Genomic DNA, 11,647 nt, shown 5'->3' on the forward strand with positions numbered 1-11,647 from the left:
TATGCATACATTTCCTTTACAATACAGAGAACTCATGCCTCCGTGTATGTGTGTGTGTCTTCATTCAGGATGTTGTTGAACGATCGCACATGTCTGGGGAATTCTTCAACCTCTACCTCCACCAGAATTATCCAGACTTCTTCTCACAGGTGGAAGATTTAGACCGAGCTAGCGAGTATCTGTCTGATGCTGACCTCCTCACAGCTGATTGGACGGTTAGTCTTTCATTTGTGATGAAAAGGCTAAAAGATACAGTTTGCTTGACTCTAGCAGCACTATAATCACAAATGGCGCTGAGGGAATATTGTTCCTGTGTGATAATTTTTGTGCAATTGGTCAGGGGTTGTATGTTGCAGTTTCTCGTAAGCTCCTGCCTGTTCATAACAAATCAGTGTTAATTGTTGTTTAATGCTGGGCATGGTGTTGCAGATGAACAGAAATACTTTAATGACACTAGCAGGTTAAGTTCCTGTCCTTCCCAGCAGATTTAGTATCTTACTGCAGGATGAAAGGGACTGTGAGTCCCTTAATGTTTGCAGCAGGCTGGTCGTGGCTGCCGACGTTGAGAACTGAAGCACTCCATGGGAGTGAACACATCTACAGTGAAAGCTACATTGAAATGATTTTAAAGCAAAGCACTGCCTCCAAACAATTAGTTCTCTTCCATTCTGATGTCTCTTTGTGGGGTATCCCCTTGCTTATTAACAGAAACACTTGTGTCAGCCAGCCCTAAGTGGTGAGGGTATTTGCTGAGACAACTTTAGCCAAGCCAGGTGACCCAGGGAGCGTGGCATTCACTTGCCTGTGTATCTGGACAACTGGTTACTCAAGGCACACTCCGATTGGGATGTGGTGATGCACATTGGTTTGGTGTTGACCTCCTCGGTGTGGTGTTCACCTGGCTGATCTGGTCTTTGCCTTGAAAAGAGTATCCAATGCAGAAAGTAACTTTTCTGTCATTAGATTTTCTCTCCTTTTCGGCCCAATTATCAGCCGAGTATTTCATCAGACTTGGTCTGTGTCTCACAGCTGGGCCTGATGTCGTCGTCACTGTTAGTGGTGAGGTTAGGCAATCAGTACATAAAATATTTTCAGGATTGGACAGTGTCTCTCAAGCTGGATCCTGTGTGCCAAACACTGAAGGGCCCCAGTCTCCATGTTAAACACCGTTTCCTTACCTGGAAAAGGGCATATGTATGGAGTCAGCCAGTGAAGATGTAGAAGCCAGTGTTTCCAAAGGATGAACGGTGGTATGGGTGTCTCTTTCAAGGTCATATCAACTTCCTATGGCTGGCGGTGTTTCTGGCACTGACTCTGTTCCTTCCATTTCTCTATTGACACCATTTGCATGTGTGAATGGATAACATAACCACAGTGGTTCACATCAACCATTTAAACGTCTTTACCCGATTGAGATGAAAATGCTGTCTCTTAAGGTGGCTTGGTCGCTGCTACTACTTAGCATGTTAGTGAGTCTGTGCACTCTGCTTATATGCATTTCTATATTTGGAAAAATTTTGTGACTTTGAAACCTAATCCTGCTCCTCTTCAAAGTGATTGGTTCATGTTCTTCAGTAGGCTTTGCAGCTTTTCAGTCACTGCTGCATGAATCTGCCAATCAAGGACAGTCCTAAGCTATGCTCCAGAGGTCAGGTCAAGTCAATTTTATTTGTATAGCGCCATATCACAACAAAAGTTATCTCATGAAACTATACAAGTACAACAGGAAAGTACCACACGCCTTCAATGAATTTACACCCATCAATTCTTCATGAGCAAGCACATCCTGCAACAGTGGTGACGAAAACCTTCCTTTTAACAGGCAGTAATGTCAAGCAGATCCAGGCTCAATGGGAATGGCCATCTGCTTTGACCAGTTGGGGGGAAAGAGCAGGAGAGTGGGGCAGAGACAGAGACAGATAATGGACAAAGACAGATATAGAAGGAAAGAGAGGGGCAGAAGGGAAGAGACTGATGGACAGACTGGGATGTGAGCAGGGTGAAAGCTTGAGCCTCCTCTGGTGTGTAGCCTCCGCAAGCAGCACCCGGGATCTGGGATGTGGGGAGCCCAAAGACTCCAGAGAAGATGAATTAGTAACACATATGAGTAGGATTTATGTACAACACATACAGGAGGATAGAGAGGACAGAGAGGAGGAGAGAGAAGCCCAGTGCACCAAGGGACATCCCCCAGCAGTCTAAGCATATAGCAGCATATCTGAGGGCTAACCTAAGCCAGACTTAACTATAAGCTTTACCAAAAAGGAAGGTCTTAAGTCTCCCCTTAAATGTAGAGAGGTTGTCTGCATCCGGAACCGAAAATTGGAGATTGTTCCACAGAGGGGGAGCCTGATAACTGAAGGCTCAGGCTCTCCCTCTACTTTTAGAAACTCTAGGGACCACAAGTCACCCTGCATCCTGGGAACGAAGGGTTCGACTTGGATAATATGAAGGTGCCTGATCCCAACCCATTACCAAACATTACCACACATCTGATCAATCAACTATGACATGTGGGGTACCCCAAGGTTCAATTCTAGGCCCTGTTCCATTTAACCTTTTTATGCTCCCACCAGGCCTGATTATGCAAAAAAACAAAATAGCTTACCATAACTATGCTGATGACACACAAATATACATAGCCCTCTCTTCCGATGACTATGCTCCCATAGACTCACTGTGTCAGTGCATCGAGCAAATTAATGACTGCATGTGCCAGAACTTCCTCCAACTCAATAAAGACAAAACTGTAATAATTGTCTTTGGTACTAAAGAAGAAAGGCTCAGAGTTACTGTACATCTCGAATCCTTATCTCTGAAGCCAAAAGACCAGGTAAAAAAATCTTAGCATTATCATTGACTCTGATCTGAACTTTAACTCCCAAATCAAATCCATCAGAAAATCTGCCTTTTATCATTTGAAAAATATTGCAAGAATTAGAGGTTATATGTCCAAACAAGACCTAGAAAAATTAATTCATACCTTCATTTCCAGCAGGCTAGACTACTGCAATAATCTTTTCTCAGGCGTCCCCAAAAAAGCTATTCAAGAACTACAGCTCATTCAGAATGCTGCTGCTAGAGTTTTAACAAGAAAGCTGAACACATTACACCAGTTCTCAAATCTCTGCATTGGCTACCTGTGTGTCATAGAACAGACTTTAAAATACTGCTGATAGTCTATAAATCTCTTAACGGATCAGGCCCAAAATACATCTCTAAACTGCTTCCACACTATGAACCCTCCAGACCTCTTAAGTCATCAGGGACTGGTCTGCTAACTGTTCCCAGGATCAAAACAAAGCATGGTGAAGCCGCTTTCTGCTACTATACCACACATAGCAGGAACAAGCTCCTGGAAGACTTTAAATCTGCCCTAACTCTGCTCATTTTTAAAACTAAGCTAAAGACATTTATGTTTTCCATTGCCTTTAACTCCTGCTAAAGTTCTGCATTTTTATTGACTGGTAGCCTTATTGCCAATTTTTTTCCCTTTATTTTATTTAACTTTATGGGTAAAGATGTTGTAACTCAAGAAGCCTATTTGAACATTAAATTCTGATATTATGCTGATTTATTTTGTTTTATTCTTATATTCTTAATTTTATTTGATTTTACTATAAACAATCATGTAACTCAAGAAGCCTATTGGAACATTAGGTTCTGATATGATGTTGATTTCCTGGTATTTCACCTGTGCTATGCATTTGCTTTTGCTGCTTGTCTTAAACAAGACCTTTTGTAAAGCACTTTAAATTGCCTCTGTGTATGAAATATGCTATATAAATAAATCTGACTTGACTTGACGTGACTTGACGTGACTTGACTTGCATTGCTTTGGCCTACCCCAGTTATGGGCCTCAGGCTCCTGCTTGGTTGAGGGGGCGTTCCCTTTGGGACCACCCTATCTCTTGGTCTCTGATTAAAGTGTCTCAGTCCATGAAGTATGTGAGGCAGCAAGCTGGTTACCTCCCCTCACATTTGCTAGATTTTATGTGTACCACAGACTGTGGGATTTTGATAATCTTCCAAGTTTTGTGCAAGCCAGTATGGATCAAAAAACTTGGGTAAGACATCAAGCAGACTGTATGATGATGCCACCTCCTGAATTATAGGCTGTAATGCAGGTGAATTAGACATCAGCAGCAGCATTTCATGCTGTATTCCAATTGGTTTGTTTGTAGACATAGAATGTAGCAGCAGCCACATTGTGAAATGGTGATTCTAGATTTCTGACCGTTTTAGACTTTGTCCCAGATTATCTTGAGTTGGAAGACTGTGATAACAGCTGTCTTTGAATCTCTCTCAGTGCAATGTCAGACCACTGTTTTGGAGCAGCCATTTTGTCTGAGATGGCCCAAAATTGCACTGTTAATACTGTGTATATATTCGGCTTTATAAGTTTGATGTCACTTTGCTGAGTTTTGCTCATGCTGTTCTGAATGTGGGTAAATGTTGTCCACTTACCTTGGCGTTTGGGGGGCTGGAGGTCAGTCATCAATATGAGCTTATCTGGCAAGACAGGAGTGTCCATATCCAATAGTGAGACGTCAGAACAAATGCTATGATGGAAAACTCCGGTTCTCTGAGTAGCATGGGTGAGATGTCTCACCAGACCGCCCTTCTTGCTGTAGGGAAGCGAGAAGAGGTATGCTTGTTTTGAGTAGCGTGTAATGCTGCGTCAGCTGTTGGCGGAGGGCAGAGGGGTCTTGACGCAGATATCATAACTGCCAGCCTCTCAGAGCTCACATAATGAAACAACTGCTTCTGTGAATATGCAGGGGTGTATCCTATGGTGTGACATCTGTCATATGCCACCAAGGAACCAGGCTTACATGAGTAACCCAGTTATCCTTCTTAGCCATATCAAAGATAGTTAATGATCTAACGTCTATCGATTATCTATGGTTAAGTATTAAAGTGGTTAGACTCAGTAGTAGTAGTAGTAGCACAATTTCTTTGATGTGATATTATAAATTTACAAAACTCTTTTAGCATTTTTTCAAAACTGTTAAAATACATTTCTTGAAACATTTTACTTCACCAAATCTAGTCAGTTTAATTGATGCTCAAAACCAAACAGTGTTGTCAAATCATAATTCAGGCCAGTTGAAATAAAAATACTAAAAAGCATACTTTGCACACTACATCAAAAAGTGGAAAACCCAATGTTCAGGGCACGTAGCTCCAGAAAATATGTTTGTTTCCAGAAATGCATACTTTGTATTTTTAAAAATAAACAAAATACAAAAATATGTCATAATTAGCTGGAGTCAGCTCTTAGAAAAATGATGTCCAAAGAAACGTACTGTGGATGAAGTTTGAAGATTTGTTTTTTTATTTTCTCACAACACACAATATGTCTCAATGATTGTGTAAAAAACGTAAAAGAGAAACTCTACAGCATACTGTAAATTGATTTTATGATTTATAAATATAAATGATTTATTCAACAAATCTTGGCTGGGTTTGGTTGGCAAGGATTCCAGCGATGATTGTTTGGTTTATCCACAAATATTACTGTGGCAACTACAGGAAATTCCTGAAGAGCAATTTGTGCTAACTTTTGACCTAGTCCTCTCAGTGTGGTTCATGTTGAATTCAGTTATGGTTCATGGTACATTCATGTGAAAATTATTCTCTGTGGAATGTGTATAATCTGCTGTTTATATCTCAGAGTCGTGCCATCATGGGGGATTATGGGTCTTCAGTGGCCACAAGGGGGCTCCTTCACTCCAACTCTCAGCAAGTTGCTGTAGGCTTCAGACCACTGCACAAGCCTGCTTGGTGGCTGATTGACAAGAAGGTAAGACACAGACGGTGCAAGTGGATCTCAGCAACAGTGGCTTGACACACTGTAAGCAACTGATAATCACTTGACTACCAAACCGAACAGAACTCTTGGGCAGATGCACCAATACACCAGCACCATCTGCAGTGAAATGGTGTCAAATTACCTCTGTCGAGGTCGATCAAATAATGTGTTGATAAATGTTTTATTCCAATTAACTTTTGACATAGGTGGCACGGTGGTGCAGTGGTTAGCACTGTGGCCTCACAGCAAGAAGGGATCTTTCTGTGTGGAGTTTGCATGTTCTTTCTGTGCCTGCGTGGGTTCTCTCCGGGTACTCGGGCTTCCTCCCACAGTCCAAAGACATGCAAATGGGGACGAGGCTAATTGGATACTCTATATTGACCGTAGGTATGACTGTGAGTATGAATGATTGTCTGTGATGGCCCTGTGATGGACAAGCGACCTGTCCAGGGTGTACCCCGCCTCTCGCCTGAAAGTCGCTGCGATGGGCTCCAGCCCCCCTGTGACCCTTAACAGGATAAGCAGAAGAAAATGGATGGATGGATGGAACCTTTGACATATCATTACTTAGTGTTCAGGGTTGCATTAATGAGTGCACTATGCACTATTGTTTCATCTTTGAAGATTGTTGGCCCCATTATATTCACAGAGCTGAGTGAAAACACCCCAAAGTGTGTGCTGATAGAAAACATATAACAGTTAATGAACAGGGCAGCATTACATAACTTTGTGCCAATTTCCTTCTGTAAGAGCAGCAGCCAATTTGAGATTCCAGTAGTCAATCAAATATGATCTCTCAGCAACAATTATGTACTCTGTGACAAACCCGCGCTTGCATTCATATCTGGCCAAAAACATCTTTTCTTGGGACATTTAAACAGTGAATGTAGCTGTACCAACTCCCCAAAGAGAACTTACCTAATGTGCAAAAAAGTAAAGTCTCTTGAGGTTTATGTTCTCCAGCTCCAGGTGTTGATTTACTGGTCGTGGTCCTGGCAGCACTGCCTCTTCAAAGCAGGTCAAAAGAGGCAGCATAGCATGATTTCAGGCAGTTTTTAGTGTCAATGGCAGGCTTGTACCCCTGCCAGTATGAGGCTGTGACCTGGCTTTGGGATTGCCATTTATTTGACTAGTTCAGTAATAATTAGAGGAATGCTGAAATGAATTTGGCCATCACAGTAGTCACATTGACATTTGTACACTGCTATATTTAAGCCAAAAGGTGCATTTTGCTTTTCAGGTACCCACAACTAGGTGCCTTGAGTTCACAAAGATGTTTTTTTTCACCACTGAATCCCATCTTTGTGACTCCAGAACACAGAAAGTTAAAAGCCATGTATATTGGCTTGGCGCGAATGCACCCATGGTTATTAACTTCAAACAACAGCAAAACTTTCCAAAAACCCTGTTTAGAAACTCTCAAGGGCTCTGCATGGTCAATTAGTATCTTCTTTAACCTGCTGTTTTGCTCAGTAAGCCACAACTTAGATTTTAGCTAAAACAAACTAATTATAATCCTCTCCTTTGCTGTGCTACCATGAAAAAAATGTGGACGACCATGCTCAAGTTCATTCAACTTCATGTGCTTGCAGGCAGATTTCACTAACTTGAACGAGGAAACAACCACAAGAGTTTATTTGATTCTTATTTGCTGTAACCATCAGGCTCCTGGTCGGAACTGTTTAAACACGGGAATTGTTGAAGTTACAACAGCTTCATATTTTTTGGCAAAATATCAAAATTACCCACTTTGCTGCAATAACAGCATTAAAAAAAAAACCCAACTCATTCTTCAAAATAACCCATTACCAAGTTCTCAACTGATCTATCCTCAATCCATCTATTTTTTTCCAGCATGACAACCTAAATTTCTGAGACTTTTCAACCACTCACTTTCTGGGTCTGAGACAAAACAAAACATCACCGTATGTCACCATCACAATGCATAGCAATATAATGGGGAACCATTATTCCATCAAGAAATGCAATTCTGCAACCGAAACCTTATGAGTGAGAGATGATCCTATCAGGAGTAGAGCCTGTGCATAGCTCAGATGCAGAAAAGTACACATGCTGACCATCAGGTGGCGCTAAAATAAATCAAGAACAATGTAGTTCAATGTAATATTTTGTAGTATCTAAATGAATATCTCAGAGTTGTGCAGTGGTCTGAATTTTAATACTAGAAATGCAGAAGCTGTGAAGGAACATTTTCCTGTGTGATGAAGTATAAACAGAAAGTGGTGAAATATCCTATTGAAAGAACTTCTTATCAGCACCAAACTTTATTAGTCCCCATACATCACTAAATATTTGTACACAATTTGGCAAGTCAAGACAGGAAGTGTATGCCTTCCCCGTTGTCAGCTGAATCTGATGATATGTGGCGTGCCCATATTTGATTGTAAAAATATTTTGTGACATTGCAAAAAAATGCTTTATACTTTTTTGATCTTGTTCTAGAGTTTACTTCTGAAACCCATGAAACTTTGCACATTTGATCTACAGATCCTCTTTATTAAAACTTATCAAAAGAATTTTGATATCTTTAAACCTACAGTACAACTTTTATAACCAATCTACCTCCTGTTCATCTGTCTGCCAAATTTGATGACATTGGATGAATAGCTGATGTTTAGGCACAAAACTGCACAAAATGAAAAGCTGACTTATTCAAACTTGGCTATGGCTGTTTTTCTGTTTCGGGACCTAAACATATGGACGAATGATAATGATATGCACTGTAGATAAAATGTCATCAAAAATAGTTTTGATTACCAAAAGCTGTTGAGTATCTCAGCAACATTTGGTTCTGTAAGAATTACAGGAGACTCTGTTGTCTCTGATAGCACAATGAATCTTTTCATAAAATTTGCTGTAGCCCAACTTGTGTCCATTGGTCGCAAGGCTCAACATGTATCACATCCACTGGGCTCTGGGTTGGACTTGTGCAGGGCTTCAGTGGTGGCCCAAAGCAATTTGATGCCCCAGGCAAGATTTTTCTTGGGGCTCTTTAGGTAACTTTAATTAATTAAATCACCTCTGTGTTTCTCCCGTTTTTTCCTTTTCTTCTCTTTCTTCCCTGTGCACCAGAGGGTTTTTTCTTGCTGGACATCGCAAAAAAAACCACAATGAAATGGCACGTCACAGTAATGCACCATTTCAGTGGTCGTTGTCGTCACAATATCAGCATGCTGCCTGAACGTGCTGCTGTGCTAAACCAAAAGACAGTCCAGCTGCAGGGGTGTTTGTTGTGATGCCCCAAACGTAATTGTCCGAAGTTCCAAATTTGAGGGCGCCCTTTAAATGAATGATTGATTGGAACCTGCTCATAGTTGCTTACCTGTGTAGTTATTAGGGGTGCTAGAAAATTACGCATCACAAAATTTCGCAAGCATTTTATTTTGTACGGACAGCAGTAACTTCATTAACTTGTTTGTGCAATCTAAGGAGGAAAATAAAGACTGTATGATTTTTGTATTTCTGATTTTTGATTTTCTTTCATCTATATTTTGTATCGTGAGTATTTTGTATCGTGAGCCCTGTTTCGTATTTCATATCATTTCATGAGTTGACTATTTCGTTGCACCCCTACTAGTTATAGATATTTATACTTCATTGTTAGAAAACCAGCCATCTTGCTCCTTTGTTTCTTTATCTTAACAAATACAGTGTGGTCTAGCAACAGTGTTACACTACCACTGAATGCACAATTTGTCCCTCAAATTTTTTTGTCCACACACACCACAACAACCCACTCAAAATGCCTCTATGACCCACCAGCTGAGAACTACTGCTTTAAACATATTCGTAAATTAGAAACTGTAATGACCCTGATGTTGGTGTTCCTGACAGCACCGTGAGAACTGCCTGGCTGCTCAGTGCCTCTTCAGGAGCTTCTGTTTGACACCAGTCAGCCTCCAGACGGAACTGTTGCCATACATGGCTAAGCTCACCAACCCCATGAGAAACCAAGGTAACATATTAGCTGCACAACTGTTTTTCAATGTCACAGAATTAGTTTGATTTTACCAGTTAGATTGGGTAATACTGCAGCTGAAGGAAGAATTTTGAAAAGGTATAGGAACTGGCACGATAAAGTGCTGCTGGGAGGATTAGGCCATGGGATTTTCAAACCAAATAGTAAACGAGTTTGATTTTTTTAATGTCTGATGATGAAAGTTGTTTTCTTGAGTCAACATTTCTACATTTGGAGGAGTTGTAATCACTCATGACGTACAGGAACTCAACAGCCCTATTGCATGAAGAAATTAAGAGCAATTTTTCAAAACAAAAAAAATTTATAGTTCAACCATGAGTCCTGTGTTGCGTCTAGGGGTTATAAAATCTTCAGTGATGGCAAGTTTTATTTTCAACTCACAAGCTGCAGGACAGAGGAGAGTGGATGGGATGAAACAAAATTTGTCAAATGGCAGACACCCAGCCTTAAATATAAGTCCTTAACACCAGTGCTCTGTTATACGTATGTTTTTCAGCTCAGATAGCTTTTATCCAGGATGTGGGCCACATGTCACTGAAGAGGTTTCCTTGCAGGTACAGCACACTTTTTTCTTCTTTCATAAAGGTGTATGTCAGTCTGTAACCACTTTAGAGCAGGGGGGGGTGGGAGAAGCAGTTGGTGTAAAAGAAGGACTGAATTTCCTCTGGAGAGGAATGAGCTCTTCCCACTTTACCAAACATCTTTTTTTTTTTTTGTTCCTTTGATTGTTTCATTCGATTTTCTTCTTTCTGACCACCCAGTATAACACAGATGAACGATCCAAGTTGATAAAAGTTGATATACATATTTAAAAAAAAAGCAGTTTATAAATAGTCTAACTCGAAAGATGCAGAAATTGAGCCAACCAATGAAGGGCCATGTAAGACACATTCATTCTGTCACATATGAACATGCATATGTTTTTCACTCTCACATAAATACATTCTAATTTCACATGCATATATTTTTTACTCACACATACATAAATTCTCCTTTCTCCGGCGTATATTTTTACTTTCACATGCATACATATTCCCCCTCATATTTAAAGATTTTTAAATCACACATTCATACATCTTGCATTCATATTCATATAGAGGAAATTGTATGAATGTCTGAAGAGAAGACATTTAAGTCAGAGAACAATGTATGTGAGTGAAGTAGAAACGAAAGGCATATATTTTATTGTGCTGTAATTGGCTGAAAAGCTCGGGCACAGTCAGGTTTAGGACGAGATCAGCATGGGTGGTCACAGAGACACAAATACAAACAACTCCACAGTGACAAATCCCTGAGGATGAGAAGAACTGTCCAGAAATGCTGAAGGCCTTGGGTATTGAGGGGCTGTCTTGAATGACACACCTCTTGAACATCGTTTGGAGGTCTGGGGCAGGACTGGAGTTGTGGTTACCCTCTTCAAAAAAGAGGACAAATTGTGCCAATTACAGAAGCATCACATTACTCAGCCTTCCTGGGGCCTGGGAGTTTGTCCATCTGGTCTACATGTGTTTTTTTGTGATTTGGAGAAAGCTAATGACTCAGTTCCTCACCTGACATTGTGGTAGGTGCTGCTTGAGTATGGGGTTAGGGGGGCCATCCAATCTCTCTGTGCTCAGAGCAGGAGTTGTGCTTGAGGTCTCTGCAAAAATGTTCATTTACAGGATTTCAAGGTTCAGTCATGGCATTGAAGTGTTGCAGTTTGGTGGGCTGATGATTGCATTGCTGCTTTTGTGGAGGATGTGGTCCTACTGGCTTCATTGGTGTGTGGCCTTCAGGTCTCCCTGAATCAGTTCATGGTTGTAAAGTTGCTAGGTAAAGGATCGGCACCTCTA

At 40.8% G+C, this 11,647-nt stretch overlaps 1 protein-coding gene across 2 annotated transcripts in view; it reads left to right on the forward strand.

The window, feature by feature from the left end:
- Window positions 1-11,647, forward strand: part of rad17 (RAD17 checkpoint clamp loader component) — a 35,241-nt gene that overhangs the window by 17,625 nt on the left and 5,969 nt on the right. For both annotated transcript variants that reach the window (XM_086206996.1, XM_086206997.1), the window contains exons 13-16: window positions 69-215; window positions 5,678-5,806; window positions 9,671-9,791; window positions 10,312-10,369. In XM_086206996.1, coding sequence (XP_086063122.1) covers window positions 69-215; window positions 5,678-5,806; window positions 9,671-9,791; window positions 10,312-10,369 — 455 coding nt within the window. The remainder of the gene's footprint in view (window positions 1-68; window positions 216-5,677; window positions 5,807-9,670; window positions 9,792-10,311; window positions 10,370-11,647) is intronic.

Source organism: Aulostomus chinensis, chromosome 6 (assembly GCF_037954235.1).
Source record: "Aulostomus chinensis isolate RoL2024-O1b breed Wild chromosome 6, RoL_Achi_v1.0, whole genome shotgun sequence".
NCBI lineage: Eukaryota > Metazoa > Chordata > Actinopteri > Syngnathiformes > Aulostomidae > Aulostomus > Aulostomus chinensis.